The following is a 21,161-nucleotide window of genomic DNA, read 5'->3' as shown; positions in this document are numbered from 1 at the left end:
TATCTGCCTTTACCGAGGTGGAAACCGAGCCTTAGAGAAATACAGGTATTTGCTCATGGCCCCAAAGCCAGGAAGTGTAACTGGTGGGCTTGGGCTATGAACCCTAGCACGCCTGACTGCAAAGCCCAAGCCCACCTCGTGTCACGGCAGCATGCACTACAAGAGTTCAGAGGAGGAAGAATCCTCGTGGCCAGTCTTGGCAAGAAAAACCTTGCCCTTTGTAAATATACATTTAGAGTGCAAAGAAGGAGCGCTCACTATAATTCAGAACAAAGTCTGAATTGTAGAATTTTTTTAATTAAATGCAAATCTTGTTATTTCAAGTATCTATCGCACCTGAGATACAGGAGACTAATAAAATGAGGTTAGGTAAACAAGAGGACTTAGGAGCTCATCTGTCAATATTACTGACAGCTACTCAAAATTCCTTTGGGTGCCATATTTTTTCACACCTCCATGCGTCTGCTCAACATAATCCTATCTTCAGTTTAGGGAATGCCCATTCAACCTTCCAGAGCAGCCCAAGCTCGAACTCTTCCCTCTTGCCAACTACCTTTTCCTTTCCCTAAAGTGGGAGCTATTTAAGAGCATGAACTACATCTAATATGTTTTCAGAGAGTTAGGCCAGCAGAAAAGAGTTCTCAATAAATATTTAATAAAGAAACATATCCCTAATCTTTACTTGAAAATGATACTGACTTTTTATTTGGTTCCCTCAAGCAGCTTTGGAAATATGTAATCAATAAATAAACCTAAGAGTATGTTTGTTAAATAAGATTACGTCAGTCACTCCAAGCTGACCCACACATGCCAAAATCAAAATGAACAGCACAGCCAGTGCTCAAAGCTACAAGGAAAAATGGACAAAAAAACTCACTCTAGTCTTGCTTGCTTATGATAGCTCTTTAAGAAAAATTCTATTTTAAGAGCAGCTCTACACTGGTTTATAAATTTCACACTGAAGGAAGCTAAACTGTGAGAGGAAAACTTTCAGGAAGTTAGTGAACACCTAATCTGGGATAATGGTAAATGTCAAAGAAGGTGGGGTACAAGAATAGAGCAGAGTGTGATGCTCCTGATAGCAGAAAGCACTAAAGGGAGACATCCAACCTATCAGCATTCTTGTAAGCATATTAATCTTTCAGTAGATATGAAAACCTAAAACCCAAACTGCGCCAAGCTGTTGTTTTAAGGTAGCTCAATAATTCAGGAAGAGAGCTAGCTAGTCACCTAAGAATCCCTACAAGCTGTGCCTCTGTACACTTTCTTGGGCTGGAAATTTCCAAGATAACAAACAGGCCAGGCCTTTTTCTCTGATTTCACCCAATGCAAGAAGCCCAAAGAATCCCAAGCAAAATGAAAGCTAAAATACAAATTGATCTCACTTCATTTAACAAAGGCAGTCTTAAAAGCTATCCCGGAGTAAAGACGGTCCAATTTAAATACACCGAAAGAACAAAATGTTTACAGAAAACTGGTCGAGAATACATCAAAGCTCTCTGAGTAAGCTACTTGGCAGGCCGGAATTTTTACAATTTGGGCTTTCTGATGTGGGAAAACTTGTAAGTGAAGAGCACTTAATTTCTGGAAAGTATATAAGACCTCTGCAAACCCTACTGCTGGGTACTCTCATGTAATGAAATGTCTGAGATTTACAACCTAAATACCCAAAAAGAAATATTCTCTCAATATCCTTTGGAAAAAAAAAAAGAATTCTGCAACAAAAGCAGACTAGTTCTACCTGCAAAGCATGCCACAACCCTTCTGTAATGACCACCGAGTCTTGAGGGCCTGAGCCCACCGCAGTGTCAGAAACATAAGGTCAGAGCAGTGGAGGTGTGTGTGTATGCGCCTAAGACTTCCAATTCTGCCAAAACCACATAACTGCTAAATAGGAATTTGTGTTATTTTTTCTTTTATTTTTCTGTTTTAAGACTGTCTACAAGAGATGGCTTTATTCCTTAGTCTATAAGAGCATTAATATGTATATGTTCTTGGTATTTTGAGATGGCCCTTTATTCTTTTCAACAAGTGTTTAATTGGGTATGGACAATCAAATGTGCTTTAATTTATGCCATGACAATATTTTTCACATGTGTAAAAATTCACAAACCAGAAAAATTTATTTGTAAAGACCACGTGTCTTAGTTTCTTGGTTCAGAAAGGATTCTCACCATATTCCTAGTATTAGCTCATCTAAGCTTGGAGTTAAAAACACTTAGCTTTTAAAAAAACAAAAAAACAACACTTAGATTTCTGGTATGAAACTTTCTTTAAAATTTGTATCCTAGGGGCGCCTGGGTGGCTCAGTCGTTAAGCGGCTGCCTTCGGCTCAGGTCATGATCCCAGGGTCCTGGGATCGAGCCCCGCATCGGGCTCCCTTCTCCACAGGAAGCCTGCTTCTCCCTCTCCCACTCCCCCTGCTTGTGTTCCCTCTCTCACTGTCTCTCTCTCTCAAATAGATAAATAAAATCTTTAAAAAAAAATTTGTATCCTAAATGTTTTCTGTAATGGGCAAGCATCATGAAGAAAGAAACTGCCTCCAACCTGAGGTCTGACATAAAACTTTCCATCTATAATGATCGGGAGGGGGGAGAACAGTGATAATACCATGATGTGTGTGGTAACATACCATGATGAATATGAGATTTATGTATGTCTATAAACTTATTCTTTGTAAGTTCTAATTTTCATAAATCCTTGTCCCCTCGTGAAGTGTCTATGAATAGCACGAGCATGTGGGTAGTACTGCTTTTGATTTGATGGTATTTCTCTTAAAAAGAATGGAAAGAGTATATCAGTTACCGATTTATTACTTCTCAGCTCTGAATGCACCTTCTCTATGATAAATGCTCTGAGGTGAACAATGGTACTTTAAGCACTTCTCCTTTGAAGTATGTGTGACATTAAGTTTTCTCAGCAGAGAGGCTGAAGGGACAGTGCAGGGAGGAAGAGGCTCTCCTGAGTCTCCGGCACAGGGGCTGGTAGTATGGATGTGAGGACAGCTAGTGAAGTGTGGCCCAGTGACAGCCCAGAACCTGGTTTGCCTGAGACCTTGAAGCCTTGGCTTGGCCATAACCTTTTGGCAGCCGTGTTGACACGGACACCAGAATCCCAACTTGGCTCTGAAGGCCTCCTGCCCTCCACCAGCAGCCAGACCTCCTTTGCTCACCCCTGTTACTGGCTGCTGATCAGCTCCTCCACACCTGTACCGCAGAGGGTAGTCTATGGCTGGCCCAGAACCCAGCTCTGGTCTAGCCAAACCAGCCAAACCCCTCTGCTATGCCATGGGCTAATCTCTACTTTCTCCCCTGAGGCTGGAATCTCTGGTAGTTTGTCCTCCCTTGGGCTGTGCTCCCTCAGCCTCAGGGAACCACACAGAGTTTCCCTAGATCTTACAGTTACTCTTTTATCGTAGGCAATAATTCCCTGTATTAAACTGCCCTTGTTTAACTTCCTTTGTGGTTTCTGTCTCCCGACTGGGAGGAAGGGCAGAAGTGAGTACACATGAACATATGCTTGCCCACTAATGGAAAAACCTCTAAATTGCCAAACCCCAAATAAAAATTTAAATGTAAAAAATGCCCAGACAGCCTCAAATCCAGAATAGTCTAGTGTATTTACAGCCCAAGTGCAGAATTAAAATCCTCTGACTCGCTCCCACGGAAAACTATACTGGTGAATAGACAGACACATTGTGGTATCTCTACACAATGACAACTCCGCTGCAGTCAAAAGGAACCAGTCCATAGACAGCAGCAACGTGAATGGACCTCACAACAGCATATGCTAAATGGAAGGGCCAAGCACAGAAGGTGACACCCTGTCTGATTCCGTTCACGTGGCATCGCAGGAAAGGAGACCACTGGGACAAAGACTGGGGCATGAGGGAGCTTTTCAAGGTGATGGAAACATTCCAGATCTTCATTACAGCGGTGCTGATGCAACTGCATTCATCTGTCAAAACTCATCAAACTGTACACTTAAAAAGGAGCAAATGTGGGCGCCTGGGGGGCTCAGTTGGTTAAGCGACTGCCTTCGGCTCAGGTCATGATCCTGGAGTCCCGGGATCGAGTCCCGCATCGGGCTCCCTGCTCGGCGGGGAGTCTGCCGCTCCCCCTGACCCTCTTCCCTCTCGTGCTCTCTCTCATTCTCTCTCTCTCAAATAAATAAATAAATAAATCTTTAAAAAAAAAAAAAAGGAGCAAATTTTATGGTATATAAATGAAACCTCAATAAACCTGAATTTACAAAACAGAAAAACTACATACCAAAAACTGTGGAAGGTATTTAGAGTAATACCTAAAGGGAATTTTATAGCCTTATATGCAGATATTAGAAGAGAGAGATGACTGACAATTGGCAAACTTAGTTGTTCAACTAAGAAGGAAAAACACCCAGAATAAACCCACAGAAAGCAGATAAAGGTAAGAACATAAATTCATGAATTCTAAAGCCAATGCCCAATGGCAAGAATCAATAAAACCAAAAGGTGGTTCTTTCAAATGACTTAAAAAAAAAAAAAAGAAAAGAAAAACTCTGATGAGTCTGCTTTTTAAAAAACAAGAAGAAACAAATATTGGGAATGGAAAGCAATTTGGAATTACAGATACTGCAAATTTTAACATCCAAAACTTTATGCCAAAGAACTTTAAAACTTAGATGAAATCAAGATTTCTAGGGGGAAAAATGACCAGAGTTATCTGGAGTAAAACCATAAAGACCATGGACTGAGGAAGGCGGACCACAGGGACAAAGGAGGAGGAGCAGGACTGCTCGCCGCGCACACCGGAACGTCAGGGCCGCAGAAGATGGAACAATCTTTGCGAACAGATACAACGCTGCAATTACTACGCAAAGGTGCTTCCAAAGGTGCTTCCCTACGCGCGGGACAAACATGTCCATTCCCAGAGCTTCTCCTAGGAAAGAAGGGGAACCCTCCAGGGGACAGAGATACTGTGTGGATGCCTACCTCCCTTCCTCAGAACGCTAACACTGCTCTTCCAGTGAGCCAAGCAAGCTGAAGGGAAGGTTGGACAGAGGGGCCGGCAGAGGCCCCGCTGGCGCCGCCTGGCGGACAGTGCGGCACTTGGGACCTCACTGCGTAATGACGACAGCAACGATAACCGTGACAGTAATCTAAGCCAGTGTTTGAAAACATATTTACTAAACATCATTAGCTGGTCACTACATTAAGCACTCTTCCCATATGATAATCTCATTTGATCTTAATTAAATCTACGGCTCTAATTATTAATCCGTTCCAAAGACGGGAAATTTAAGGTTTGCAGAATTCCATAATCTTAAATTACATAGTCAGCAAAGGGCAGGGACCAAAACTGAATATGGTTCTGTCGGACACTAGTCTGTACTCTTTTTTTTTTTTTTAAAGATTGTATTTATTTATCTGACAGAGAGAGAGGGAACACAAGCAGGGGGAGTGGGAGAGGGAGAAGCAGGCTTCCCTAGGAGCAGGGAGCCAGATGCGGGGCTTGATCCCAGGATCCAGAGATCATGACCTGAGCTGAAGGCAGACGCTTAACGACTGAGCCACCCAGGCGCCCCCTAGTCTGTACTCTTAATGGAGTATCACTCAAAATCTACTACCGGTCAGGTGCTTTTCCCCTCATAGTCTGGATCAGAGCGAGAATAAAGCAGGAAGCTACCATCAAAGCAACACTGAATACAGAGAACACCTAAGAGTTCCTTGCTTGCCTTGGTGACAATGAGTTAGTGTAAGACTGGCAAGGTTTACTCAAGTCACCATAATACTAAGTTAAAAGCAAGAGACTTTCTTGCTTTCTCTACCTGTAAGATGGAATAGCCAGGTAATCTCAGCTAATTGCAAAAAAGTCTCTGTGAGAAACAATCTGAATAAACACATGGGTAGAAGTTCCCGGGGGACAAATCTTGGGCAAAATAAAAAGACAGAGTATCTTCAGGCAGAGCTTTAGCGCAGTGGTCTGGACTACTTCCCGACTGTGGAATCCCGCCTCCTCTCAAAATGACCAGAGCTGGTCAAGAAAACGCTGGATGGTGCCTCTTGCTGGAGAGACAGCAGGAGCTGACACACGTGCCCTGGCAGGACCCTCTGGCCTCAGACAGCCCATCATTCTCGGACTGAGGCTGTGTCGGAATGGCTTACTGAGAGACGACAGCTCCGAGACGCAGACCACTTGTCACCTGTGCTTCGAGTGAAGCCACAGGGAAGTGAGTTCAGGGCTGAGGGCTGAGGGCGCCAAGAGACTATGTGCGAATCTTAGGATCTATTTCTGATCTTCGACCCTATGCCACCTCCATCTCAATTCCACTACCAAAACTCACAAAATCTGCGGTCTGCACTCTGGCTCACCATGTGGTTGAGATAATAACCATCCTATATTTTAACAGTAGAGAATAAATGGCCAGGAAGGACAAACTTTAAAGAAGCAAGCTGCCAAGTGGCCACAGATCAAGCAGCCTCCGAGCCAAACAAAGGAAACGAAAAATAGTGTCAAGCTCACACCGGCTGATACCGTTGAAGCAGCCTCCTGGGGTCACAAAGCACCAGCATTTAGGTCTTGTGTTCAGTGCCATTTCAATAAAACTGAGTTTAAAACTAAGCTCAAATCAGCTGGCGCGAGTCACCAGCAGAACCAAACTGCCGTGACGAGACAAAGACGACATTCATTGGCCATGTGCTTTCTCAAAAAGCATATCTAAACAGCAGGTTTCCCTGGCAATGCTGGATGCATACTTCTTTTTCAGACTGCTGTTCTTGGCTGGTTTTCTGAAAGTAAAAAGTACAAGATCTCATTATATTCCCAAGTACAAATGAATTCAGCCTTAAGAGACTTTAAACCCAGCTTTACGGGGAAAATGAGAAATTTGAAACAAAAATAGTATACCTTTGTCCAGAACGATTTAGGATAGTCTTCTTACCAGAAACTGCTCAGTATGATTACCCAGTAAAGATCCATTAACATGCAACTAGTGTTTATCCTGGCTAGCTCCGGGACGTCCACACGATACTGGAGAGATGGAGGCCACAATACTAATCATAATCTCCATTCATCTTGCCTCCAGCACAGGATTATGAAAAGAAATTCACCAAAAAAAAAAAAAAAAAAAAAAGATTAAAAAGCAAACAAGCACAGAGATACTCCAGAACAGACAGGCAAGAGTCTGAGGGCACCAGGTCTCATGTTGCAAATGCTGCCTGAATTCACAGCCCCAACAGACAAAACAACAAAAGCAAACACGAAGCCTCAACTCCTAAACCTGTCACTGACAGCACGAAACCCAGCCTTCGTAAGGCAGAATGACCTAAAAGCAACCTAATTCCAACCAAAACAGTTCAAAGTTCCAAATACCAAATGCCAAATAAAAGGAGGACGATTAAGTCAACAAAATAATACAATGTGAGGGACTATTATGTAATCATCAAAAGCGATAATTTTATAAAAGTTTTTTTTTAAAGATTTTATTTATTTATTTATAAGGGAACACAAGCAGGGAGAGTGGGAGAGGGAGAAGCAGACTCCCCCGCGGAGCAGAGAGCCCGATGCGGGGCTCGATCCCAGGACCCTGGGATCATGACCTGAGCCGAAGGCAGACGCTTAACGACTGAGCCACCCAGGCGCCCATTATAAAAGTTTTTAATGATAGGAGAAAAAGCTTAAGATATGTTAAGAGAAAAAAAAGTCAAGATACCATATTACACATATAGTATGTGCTCAGCTATGAAAAACAATATACAAGTATAAAAACCCGGAAGCAGCGAGGTTAAAACGTAAACTGATTTTCGCTGGGGGCTGTGGAACCACAGGAGAAATTTTCTTCCCTAAGCTTTTCTTCAATTTCTAAACTTTCTGTAATAGGCATGTATTCTTTTTACACTACGCCGGGGAAAAAAAGAGCAATGCAACATCTCAGGAGGGCAAAGCAACACTAAAACAGATGATGAAAAATAAATTTATTAAGTGCTTCCTGTGGGCCTGGTACTGTCCTAAGTGCTTTGTACACATTATCTCACATGAGATTCACAACAGTCCCACAACAGAGAGAGGTGTGATTTTGTCCACTTTTGCCAGTTACAGAAATTGAGTTAGCCGGGTCACATAACAGGTGCAAAGATGGGTTATGAAGCCTGAATGATGACTCTGGTGGTTTCAACCACTATGTATACTGCCTGTCAACCACAATTGCAGAATCTGCCTCCCTGCCTGCAATCTGAACCTAAAAACAAGCATTGATGATAAAACCTTCTTTAAAAGAAATTATAATAGGGCGCCTGGGTGGCTCAGATGGTTAAGCATCTGCCTTTGGCTCAGGTCATGATCCCAGGGTCCTGGGATCGAGTCCCGCATCGGGCTCCCTGCTCAACGGGGAGCCTGCTTCTCCCTCTGCTTCTCTCTCTCTCTGTCTCTCATGAATAAATAGATGAAATCTTAAAAAAAAAAGAAATTATAATAATTTAGGAGAATATGACTACAAAAGAGGAATCTGCCCAGCTACTAAGATACTCGAGTAAATTTCTAAACTACTGAAAGCACCTCTAATGAAAGCTATAAAGAAAATCTATGTGATAGAGTGACCCATCACTGTGGGGGAAAATATACCAGCACAACAAATCTAACCCACAGCTAAACTCCACAGTACAAGAGAAAGCTAGGACTATCTGTCAAAGACTTCTGATACCTAGTCATCAAACTGCCAAGGAAAAAAAAGCATTTAAAAGATACAATTAGTAGGACTTGAACAAACAGGATCTGAATTTGCCCTTCCCTCCAAAAAACTCCTCAGCAACGAGGGGCATTGACCATTGGGAGGCTAGAGAATAGAAAGAAACTTATGAGAAAAATAAGCATTGTACTTGATGCCAAATGAAATAAGCTGCAATCAGCTCAGGAGGACCCCTGACTCTTTTCTCAGTCCAACACCGAAGGCCTTGTGGTTAGAAATAATCAATTTTGCTTGGCAAAAAAGCATCAAGACATAGAAGTACTCTGGATCAAATTCTGTAGATTCAGCCTATTTCAGGTGCATTAAAGTGAATGCCAAAACCAATATGGTGTTCTGTTCACAGCTCCTTTCTAGAGGTTTTAACAGCAGAAAAATACTGAAACTCAGAGTTTTAAATGGAAAATTCCTATCTATAAAAACAGACACTTTTAGATAGAAGCCATTAAGATTTGGTAATTCCAAATTCACCATGTATATTAAAAATTGCTGGTTGTTTGGAAAACTGGCTAGCTGACTAGAAAAATATGAAGGTGGGTTGCTACCTTACCCTTTATATCAACACAGACTGCAAACAATAAATAGGGAAAAAGAAAAAAAGTATATATTCTAAAACAAAGTAAGGGTTACCATTTTTATAATCTCGGGATGTGAGAAACTTCTAAACATGGCATTAAATTCCAGAAGCCACAAAGGAAAAGCTGCTAAATCAAAATATTTTGATTAACATATATGGTATATTAACATATTTGGTATTTAAACAAATTTTAAGTATCTGAACACTTTGATACCATAAAGTTTTTAAAAACTCGGAAAATCCAGATATTTTACACGCACCGTAATGTTTATAGCCGCATTGTCAACAAGAGCCAAGTTATAGAAAGAGGCCAAGTGTCCACTGACTGATGAATGAAGAGGTGGTATGTGTATGTGTATCACACACACACACGCACGTACATGTATATACACACACATACACAATGGACTATTACTCAGCCATCAAAAACCTGAAATGTTGCCATTTGCAGCCACGTGGATGGAGCTAGACTGTACTGTGCTAAGCAAAATAAGTCAGTCAGAGAAAGACAAATACCGTATGTTTCACTCCTATGTGGGATTTAAGAAACAAAACAAATGAACATGGGGGGGGGCAAGAGAGGCAAACCAAGAAACAGATTCTTAACTACAGAGAACAAACTGAGGGTTACTGGAGGGGAGGTGGGGGGGGTGGGGGATGGGGGAAAATAGGTGACCGGGATTAAGGAGTGCACTTGTGATGAGCACCAGATAATGTACGGAAGTGATGAATCCCTAAATTCTAGACCTGAAACTAATATTTCACTGTATGTTAACTAACTGGAATTTAAATAAAAATTTGGAGGAAGGAAAAAAAACTGGGAAAGTATCTTTACATGTTAAAAGGCCTGTAACCTTACTTTGAAACTAATATGGAAAACAGGAATTCCATTAATGATTACATAAATAACACAAACTGGCACTTCAGACACCAAAAACAACAGGGAAATCTGACAATATGTATCATAATTTCAAATTTATAAACGGTTTGGCCCAAGTATTCTGCTTGCAGGAATTAATTCTAAGGCCATGCATATCATGCAAAGGTGTTTATTAAAGCAATGTTTAATATTAAAAAGCTGGAGGCCACCTAAATGATTTGCGGATTAGTTAAATCAGAGGTCACAAAAGCAAATGTTTTCAGGGGATGGCACAGGAAATAAAAATAAGCTCAACAGGCCAGTTATGAAACAGCAAACAGGAAGTGGTATGCTCTGTGGTGAACTGGAGTGCTCCCGCCCATTTCACTAATTCAAACGGTGAACACGTACATGCCCGGCCAAACTGGCTCTCCCTTGCCCAGGCCCCCCAACCGGCCAGGGCTAAGTGCTGCTGCCTGGGACGACTCTGAGAGCAGCCGGGGAGGCTCCCCTTCCTGGGAAGGAGGCCTGTGGCATGGGAGCAGCTCCGAGAGGTCACTGGGACACATCACTGCCCGACAGAAACCTGAGAAGGCATCTGCTCGCACACTGAGCTTTCCTCGGGGCTATGAGGCATCCAGCCTTGTCCAACAGGCCTAGGCCCAGAGTGCAGAGAAGGGAAGGGGAAGGACGGGGAAGAAAGGGGAGGGCGGGAGGGGGGCAGCAGTCAGGGAGGAAAGACTAGGCCTTCTGTGAGGTCTTCATTTTCTACAGGAACAAAAGTAGGGGGGGAAGAGGGGGTGAGCGAACAGCGGCGAACACGCACAGCACGTTCCTTCTTATATAAGGTACATAAATCCCCACCTAGGGACCTCTCACCAGGAACTCAAGCACTGTTTCTGAAAACGCTCCCACAGAGGGCTGAGTTCAGAGGACCACTGTCAAACGCTCCTTCGGCAGTAAACCTCTCTGGGCAGCGGCTGCCTTCGTCAGCCAAGCTGGCACAGAGAAGAACCGCCACGGATCATGTGATGGATGGCATATGGTATTTTATCACAAGATCTGGACTCAGGCCAGGAACCGGTTTAAATGAATCCTAGAACGGTTGGAGTTTATCATGACAGCCGCACTTCACAAGTGGAAAACATCCACGAGGATCTGGAATGGCACATCTCTTCAGTGTGTGAGGTGTGTGAGGTCCTTCACTTTGAGCTTGGTCCTGCCATATCTGGGGACAAGAGCCCCGTGTGGGGTGGGTGGGGGGGAGACAGCAGATTCCTGACTTCATTTGAAACATCACTCCCTGAATATTCTTTAAACTCCAAAAGAGATATCAAATGGAGAAGAGATTAACAGTTGCCAAGAGTTAGGAAATGTAGTGTGGACGGTGTGCATATCAAAGCCAACGGGAGTGCTCCTTGTGGTGATGGAAGGGTTCTTTATCTTGATATATTAATGTCAACATCCTGGCTGTGGTAGTGCACTATAATTTTGTAAGACTTAGCAGTGCGGAAACTGGGTGAAGAGTACAAAGGACCTGTACATATTATTTCTTATAACTGTATGTGAACCTACAATTATCTCAAAATTTAAAAAGTTTAGTTTAAAAAAGGAATATAAATAAGATTTTTAAAAAGATTCATCCATGCCTGAAGGCTACAAAATCCTAGAATAGTATTTCATATTTAATAGGATGTTCCTAAATAAAGAGCAAATGGAAGGGACTGGTGGATCTGTAAAGGGGATCTGAGTTTGCCCCTCCTCCAGCAGCTGGCCACCTTCTGCTGCTATATCACGGGCAATGCAAACCAGCATTCAAACAGGAGCACCTGCTGGTGTGAGTGCCCAGGTTCGGCTCTCTGTGTCTCTCTGCCGGTCTGTCTTTTTCTCTGATCCTCTCACTTTCTCTCTCAGACACACACACACACACACTCTCGAGCTATTTTATGTTAACAGTGGCACCATCAGGATTAAAACTATTTTAAAAAAGAACATCAATGTGGGAACTTTCCAGGTCTTACAGCTTCCAGCCAGGCACAGAAGGGAAGCAATCTGATCAGAGAATACACAAAAGGTCTGTTTGAACCAGTGCGTTTGATATTTAAATCCTGTGACTAGGAAAGTCACAACAGAATTAGGCTCATCTTAGGTATGAAATAAACACTTCAAAGCAGACAACATTTAACCAGGAAGTGGGAGCCGCTGCAGCGGGGCCCTCAACAAAACCATGAAGTAGGTTGGAGGCCTGGCCCCCAGCTCTCTGCTTTGGGCAGCCCACATCATTACCTTTAACTCTTCCCCTGGTGGTTCATCTCTCCCACCTAAATATTACACGTGTAAGTAAGATTTACTGAATGCCTACTATGTGTCAGGTACTCCGCTAAGCACTTAAAAAGCATTTTCTAATTTAATCTTCTCAATAACCCTGACATAAATATGATTAGTATCTTCCTTCTAGGTTAAGAGACTTGCCTAGGGTTACATATCTCATGAACAGTGAAACCAGCACTGAATCCAGGGCTACTTGGCTCTTGGTCAGTATGTTATACTGCCTCCCATGCTCATTTTGGTCTCCATGGCATCTGAAGCACCACCCTGCATTTCAAAAGGAAAACCCCCTGCGTATGCTGAGCATCTTCTATATGCTTTACATAGGCTTTCTCTTTCAGGCTCAAATAACCCCCATGACAGGTATGCATTATCTCCATTTTAAAGATTAACACACAAAGACAGAGAGTTTGAGGGCTCTTGAAGACTTTTAATCTCACCTCTATTTAGCAGATGAAGAAACAAGAGCCCCAGAAAGATCAGGTGGCTCGCTTAAGGACACAAAGCTATTTACCGTCTGACATCTGATTCCCAATGCATGGCTCCCTTTAACGACATCTAAGTTGTTGCTCTGAAAGGAGCCACCATATAAATAATAAGAGTAGGACCGCCGGGCACTTTGCTAAATGCCTTTCATGCTTTACCCAACTCTGATCTAGGGGGTTCCCAGCACTGCAGCTCCTATCGATGTTTTCTACCAACACCTTACCGAAGAAACGGCAAAACATTTAAATTGCACATCAATCCAATTTATAAGCTAATTAACAGGCTCCTATACACACAGATGAATGGCTATTGAAAAAAATATGAAAAGATTTGGAAAGCTCTTCAAATAACCCACCATGGTTTCAAACAACGTAATCAAAGAACACACTGAGAGCACCTGCGGGCCCCGGCTAGTGCTGGGCACGTCAGAGAAAGAAAATATGGAGCCTCTGAATTAGACAAACGCTCGCCACCAGTGCATATACATCACTTCTCACGTAAGCTGTGTCATGCTGAGAAAAACAACGGTCTTGTCATCAGAAAATCTGGATTTAAAAAACCTAACACCATCCCTTATTGACCTAGAGTCTCTGAGCCTCACTGTCAAGTGCACGGGAATAAAATCAACTGCGTGAGGATTCTGTAAGATGCAAAGGGGGAAAATATTTACAGGGACTGACCACACCATACGCTGTGAACAACTGCTACTTCCATCATTTTCTCCTCAAGTTCTACAACCTTAAGAGAAAAAGTGTCCCTGCCAATAAAATTTGAAGTATGACAAGACAAAAGAGAAGGTATTAGTCAAAGGGCACAAAGCTTCAGGTAGGGAAGACGACTATCCTAGAGATCTGCTCACTGCGTCGTGCCTGTAGTTAACAACTCTGAACAGTACACCTAAACATTTGCCAAGAAGGTAGATCTTGTGTTTACATAAAGAGGGTGCGAGGAAGAGAAAGACAAGATGATGAGCAGCCAACAGGAAGATGACTACAAATGTTCCGTATCTACCACTAAGGTAAGAAAAGTACATTGACAGAAAAGCTAATATTGAAGAGACGACAGAGTCTGAGAGAGAAGAAAGTGGGGCCTGCGTGCCCGAATGAGACCGACAGGCACACTGCGACAGAGACAGGACTCCCAGAGAGAATATCGAATGTTTGCCAGGGCCAGCAGGACTCCTCCACAACAGACACCTGTGTTTTCATAGAGGCTGTATTTGGTCAAAGGGAAAGCGTTCTGAAAATAACGATGCCTTTTTGGTTAGCATGACATTTCCTGAACAACAGCATAAATACTTAATAACCCATAGTTACAAAGTAAATAGTAACAGCAGAAGGTAAAAGTTACATTGTTCCAACAAGGAAAATTATTTACATAAATAATTAATGAAATGCAAAGCTTGTCAATCTGCAGTATGTTCTGAATAAGCATGAAAAAAATCATCTGAGGGGCGTCTGGGTGGCTCAGCCGTTGATCGTCTGCCTTCGGCTCAGGTCATGATCCCAGGGTCCTGGGGTCGAGCCCCGCATCGGGCTCCCTGCTCGGCAGGAGGCCTGGGAGGCCTGGGAGCCTGCTTCTCCCTCTCCCTCTCCCCCTGCTTGTGTTCCTGCTCTCGCTGTCTCTCTCTCTGCCAAATAAATAAATAAAATCTTTAAAAAAAAAACCATCCAAGTCAATTGCTCATGGTTTGTCTTGTTTTTTTTCAGGTAAGAAAGCACCCAAGGATTAACAGAGACAGGAAGCAACCTGGGGATTTAGGTTCTCTGCCTCACTCTGGCATTAAGTAGCAAAGCTGCTTAATGTCTCTGGACTTCAGATCCTCCAACTATGAAAGGCAGAAGAAACCTCACCTTGCCCCCTTCACAGGAACACTGTTAAGCATCACCAAACTAAAGAAAGTATGTATGTACCCTTAACTATATTAAATGCTATATTGACCTAATGTGATAACATCAGCAGCAGCAGCAAACATAGGTATACCACAAGTCTGGGCTTACCTACTCCCCTGGCCTTCTCCTGTGTTTGGATTATTTGTTACTGTTCAAAGATATATATATATTTTTTTTACTAAAGTAAAATAAAAAGTGAATACTAATAAAATAAGTAATACTTAATATAATATGAACCCAAAACAAACATATAAACAGTCTTATAATTCTCTGCTAGAATTCTACCATAGTCCTAAAGACAAACTTGGTTCAAACGACTCCAAACTACATTTCATTTGATCCTTCTTCTAACCCCGTGGGAAAGCAGGACAGGTAGTATTATGCTTTTTACAGAACACCAATCTGAAAACTCAACAGAGGAGTGACCCATCATCCATGGTCCCCGCTGAGGCCAGGGCCATTCACCCATCTTCTGGAACGAGTGAACGTTCACTCTACTCGCTTCACACAAGGTCCAACTTTCAGGACGATGAACTAGTTTTATCACGTGTGGGATGCAGCCAGCCGCCTCTCGGGACCGTGACGGAGTTCCACACACGACAAGTTGGAGGGTGGCATCTATTGGTAGCAAGCGTGTGCTGCCACAGGAACAGTGGGAGCGGCAAGATTTGGAAGTTACCAGTGTGTTAATGATTTATGAAATGAGGGGTGGGTACAAGAAAAACTATGTGGACTAGAGATGTAAGGGAAAGCAAACGAGCACTGGGGCGCTCTAAAAACGAGACCCCTGACCACTATGGGTGATCCATTTCCAATGGGTCGTAGTTAGGGCAGCCTTACATCAGTCTCTTTGGGAGCACGCTTTCTTTGGGAATGAATTTCTGGTTTTAAAATGGAAGTCAGTGTCAAATCACTGGGGAAAGGGGTTTACTGCAGTTTACCCCAAGGACAATGTTTCAGGAAAGGCAGGGAGGAGGGGAGGGAAGGAGGAGAAGTTAACATCCATCATGTGCTTTATGTCGAAGGCACTTTATATGCATTACCACATTTAATTCTCACGTACACACAAAGTCCATCCGACAGGTGCTAGCAAGACCTCCCCGTGGCAGATGGGACTGAGGCACAGAGAGGAAAAGAAACTAGCCCCAAACTATACCCAGTAAGTGCTGCCGTCAGGACTGGAACCCTAAAAGTCAACCACAGCGAGGTTAAGTACCAGGCAACCACCTCAGCCAAAACAGCCGTCACTTAGGTACAGGGACACGTGGGCATCACAGATGTTCTTACAAATAGACCCCACTGCAACTTTGTAAGACCTTCTAAACAAATGTGAATCATAACATCTTCTTGTCTAAAAACTTGGCTGTACAGAATGACCAAAACACCCAATGGGCTGAGTCTTTCTCAGTAGCAGGTCAGTGAGCAACCACCGGCCGTGCCTCCTGTCTGAATCCTCTTCTCTGTAACTCTTTTTCCCTATGCTGTCACCTCAAAATCTCAGGCACAAGGAGTCGACTGCCAACAGTAAGATGTAGAAAGGAAAAGAGACATGCCTTCCATTCAGAGTCACTGCTCCTGGGAGGAAACGTGTCATCAAAGACAAAAGATGCCAGATTTGGTTGTGTTTCATTTGAGTAGTGGAGCATCAGGATTTTTAAGTAAATGTGCTCATGTCAGGAGAGGGAATGATACAAGGAATATATCTCAGGTAACGAGAAAATTCCACATCATGTTTTTTCCTCTAAAGGCATGAGGCTACATGAGCAAATACTACTTTCAGAATTCTAAAAGAGATCCTTTCTTCAGATGGGGGTGAGAAAACTGGCATAAATCTCCTTGCCTTCTCAACACTGCATGTCCCAGGAATATAGATTACTAAAGCGTCAAGAGTCCATGTGAGAACAAAATGGGAGATGAAGCTGAGAAGGAAGACTAGAAAAGTATCTCTGAAGCTCAAAGGAAGAAGAGCGAACAAAGATACCTCTAGGTGAATTAGATCACAATTCAAAGTCATGGCTGTGGAGTCAGCAAAAAGAAAAATAATTTACATTTACCTCAGCTGAAAACTTCAAGCTCTTGCTTTCTAGACTAATAACTAATTTACATTAAAAATTTTTTTTAGTCTTTGGAACCTTCTGATGAATAAATAATACTAAACTTTTTCCTTTTCTTTTCTGACTTCAAATTTTTAGCAAAATTAAAGGAACTAAACTAAACCAAACCTGGCTTTGGTTGTAATGAGATTAATACTTAAGAAATTTCAGGTTCTGATTACAGCAATTAGGAAATCCAGTCCTCCAGGAACCTCTTCACTTGTTAATACCAACTCAGGAACATTCTGATACCTCTGGCATCGAACAGTGTTTGCTGGGAGACTGATTACTCACCTTCCGTTATATACGCGTTATGGCTACATTAGGGTCTAATTAGTTTCTATAAACAGCACCAGACTGTGGCAGAGAGATACCTCTGAAAAAATCTACTTGTTACTAGTAAAACAGAAAGCAAAACACAACATTAACTACAAAAGAAGAAAAGAAAAAAGCTATAAACGCTTGAAGTATGTAACTTGCTTCTCAAAATTGAAAGGCAAAAGCAAGAGCCTTACAAAAGTGACAATTAGAGAAAGCTTAATTCTCTGTTTACGAATAGGGTTATGAAGTGATCAACTTTAAAATCACTGCAAACAACTTAAATGTCGAAACAGAGGACTGGCTGAATAAACTATGGTTCACCTGCACAAGAGAATATAAGCATCAGAAAAAAAGGAATGAGGACTATCTCTCTACAATGCTATGGAGTAATTTCTAGGTCATATAGTTCATTGAAAACAGGTAGATGAAAGTGTGTCAACTGCTTATCTAAGAACGGGAGTACAAATATACATGTATTTGTAAATATATATAATCAAAATTTAACAAAAAAGGGAGGAAACAGTAGAGGGTTTGGGAATAGAAGGTAAGTCAAAGTAACTCTGTTTTGTAGATTTACCTTTGGAACTGAATAGTTTATATAATTATAAACTGAAGTAATAAAAAGCAATATCTAAAGATAGAAAACAAAACAACAAATCTATCTGCATATTGTGTCTGTGGCATAACAACATAGAAATCATTGCAAGTGACTTTAACATAGAGTGATTTTGACTGCATCTCAGCTGGGATATGGCCTAAGGACAAAGAGAACTGCAATACAAATAAATATTAAATTGTTTTCAGTAATTACTGTTGGTGGAAGTGTTGGTATTGTGATTCTGAGAATGGCCTGTGTATTATGGGACATAAAGCAGATGAACAGTTACATTGTTGCTGGGAAGTGAGACATTGAGCATGAGGGAATGAGTTAGAGATGTAGGATCAGTGTGGTTATAAGTACAAGCCCTGTGATACTGAACCTGTACTAGAAATAGCATAAGACTCACAAGTTTGTAATAAACATAGTTTCTGGTTTTATCCACTGAAAAGGCCTAGGAAAGAAATGACCTAACTGCAAGGAGCACACCTTGTACCCAGACTGTGATCTCTAAATACCATTTCCCACTAAAAGGAAGCAGAAAGTTCCCTCAAAAAATGGTCGTTTCCAAGAACTAAAAAAAAGAAAGTAGAATGGTGGTTGCTAGGGGCTGTGGGGGGAGGGGAAAAGGAAAGATGTTGGTCAAAGGGTACAAACTTCCAAGAATAAGATGAGTAAGTTCTGGTGATCTAATGTACGGCATGGTGACTATAATTAACAGCACTGTTATCACATACTGAAAGCTGTTAAGGGAAGAGATCTTAAAACTTTCAAAACACACACACACACACACACACACACACACACACACACACACACGCAGGTAATTATGTGTGGGGAATGAAAGTATGAACTAACCTGATTGTGGCAATCATTTCATAATATATACATGTATCAAATCATCACGCTGTACGCCTTCAACTTACATATGTTCTCTGCTAATAATATCTCAATAAAGCATTAAAAATGTGGCTATTTCCATGTCTGGAGCAGGAAATGTACAACATGAGCCTGGGACATCTTGTCAGACTAGAAAGAAAGGAAGCCATGAGAGAAACTACTGGGGAGTATATTACATCGCTAAACCAGATTTTTTTTTAAAAAAAGAACTTAACTACTGGGATCACATCAAGATGGAAGAATTTGAACATAAAAAAATAATAACTTCAAGGATTGAAACACACCAAATATTTAAAATCCATATCGTTATTTTTCCTATATAAATTATAGCTGAGATTACATAATTAAATAAAGCACTTCACTGCAGAAATATTTCAGTTGGTAAATGGCAAAGGAATGATCAAATGTCACTACTTTGCAACCCTGGATGAAATCATGCATCCAGGCAATAGCCTCAGTGGCTCATACAAGAGAAGAAGAGAGACGAGCATATACCCAGGTATTCTGAACCTCCTGATGGAAGTACACGTCCCATCCATTAACTATCCTCGCTGAAAGGAACGGATTTTAGTCTGAGCAAGCTTCTAGATCAGCAGTTCTCCAAGAGTAGCCTGCAGACCCCTGGGAAACTCCGCACACCCTCTTAAAGAACCTGTGAGATCCAACTATTTTCATACTAATATCGAGACATTATTTGCCTTTTCTACTCTGTTGGCATTTGCCCTGACGGTACGGTACAAAAGCAGCGGTGAGGGAAACCGCCAGCCACTCTGTATGAATGAAGCAGCTCCAAGTGGCAACTAGCAGCTATTACATTCTTCAGGACCACAGTCTCCAGGTAAAAAACCAACAAGCAGCCAACCAACCAAAAAACAATTCCCTGAAGAATGTCCTTGATGAAGTAGGAAAAAGTTTTAATTTTATTTAAGTTCAACCTTGAGTATATGTCTTTTTAATATTAACTGTGATGAAAGGGGAAGTTTGCACACTGTGCACTGAAATAAGACAGTCATCTTGAAGCAAAGTACTTGTGCAAATAAGCGATGATCTAAACCAGCTGCTTTTATCGTGGAGCACCATGTTTACTTGAAAGAATGACAAATTGGTTCTTTGGATTTGGGCGCTTGGAAGCCATTTTCTCAAAAATGAGCAAAGTGAGGCTTGTCACTTCAGGGAAAACAACAGAGAGTGGTTGTTGCCAATGATAAAATTCAAACTTAGACATTAGGTTCCATCCTGCCAATGGAGGCTGGGAAATTTAAGGATGTGCACTAATCTTTTAAAACTCATTTCAAAACAAATGGACAATAAATTCAAAGACAAAATGTTTGGGGAGCCTTTTGTTTCTATAAAATGGCAGATAAAGTTTGAAGTTCCCAGAACACATCCAGATGCATTAATTTAAACATGAGTAAATAAAGCGTCTCTGCCACCATATCAATCATGGTTTTAAATTACAAATTAAGTAGTAATTCCCTTCCACCAAATGTCTAATTTCTGACGTGTGTAACCAAAAGCAAAAAGTGCAACTTCTTAAACAATGAGCAATCAACTATGTCCTGACAGCTTCATAAAGCTTCTTTTAAAAAAACCCACAGAAATCTCCACTTCACAATCATATTTGGAGCTCTGATCTAGGAAAGAAGGGTTAAGATGAAGTTTCAGAAAATCATAGACTATTGTCACCCTCCCGGGGAAACCTCAAGGCTAAAATTCATCCTTCCCTCCCACAAAGAGCCACCTGAATGGCTTTAACTACCCAGGGAATCCAAACAATCAATCTTGTTCAGGTTCTGTTACTTTTATCATATTAATTTAGAATTGACAGTTCAATGGTTTTATATCCTGATGGGCCCATTATCACACAACTTCAGAGAGGTTGTGTGATAAGAGCTAACATTAGGTTAGCTCTTTGGGCTGCATTAGGAATCTATTTTTAATTTCTCTGATACACTCAGGAAAAATCTAAAAAAGTACTAAATACTTCCCAAAAAAGAAGGGCACAGGTGGGCATGATTTACTTCATCGAAGAGCTGGCCTTCAGTCCCATGCCTTTCTGCTCACATACCCACACCCTCTGGGCCTGAAATACAATCTCTCAGTGCTTCCGGGCATCCCACATTCCTCAAGGCCTCCAAGCACCCTACGCCCAGTCTCTGCCTAAAAGGCCCTTCCCCTCCTTTAGCTCAAGAATTCCTATTGTCTGGGGCGTCTGGGTGGCTCAGTTGGTTAAAGTGACTGCCTTAGGCTCAGGTCATGATCCCCGGGTCCTGGGACTGAGCCCCGCATTGGGCTCTCTGCTCAGCCGGAAGCCTGCTTCTCCCTCTCCCTCTCCCCCTGCTTGTGTTCCCTCACATGCTCTCTGTCAATTAAATAAATAAAATCT

General features: G+C 42.0%; 1 protein-coding gene across 3 annotated transcripts in view; it reads right to left on the bottom strand.

The window, feature by feature from the left end:
• Positions 1-21,161, bottom strand: part of STK4 (serine/threonine kinase 4) — a 92,112-nt gene that overhangs the window by 12,343 nt on the left and 58,608 nt on the right. The window contains exon 11 of one of the 3 annotated variants that reach the window (XM_027621451.1): positions 6,927-7,059. The exons of the other annotated variants lie outside the window; for them this stretch is intronic. Coding sequence (XP_027477252.1) covers positions 7,051-7,059 — 9 coding nt within the window. The 3' untranslated portion in view covers positions 6,927-7,050. Of the gene's footprint in view, positions 1-6,926; positions 7,060-21,161 lie in introns of those variants that run through there. 3 annotated transcript variants of the gene reach the window in all.

Source organism: Zalophus californianus, chromosome 8 (assembly GCF_009762305.2).
Source record: "Zalophus californianus isolate mZalCal1 chromosome 8, mZalCal1.pri.v2, whole genome shotgun sequence".
Lineage (NCBI taxonomy): Eukaryota > Metazoa > Chordata > Mammalia > Carnivora > Otariidae > Zalophus > Zalophus californianus.
Note: the sequence above shows the minus strand (reverse complement) of the source record. Positions and strands in the feature narration are given on the sequence as shown.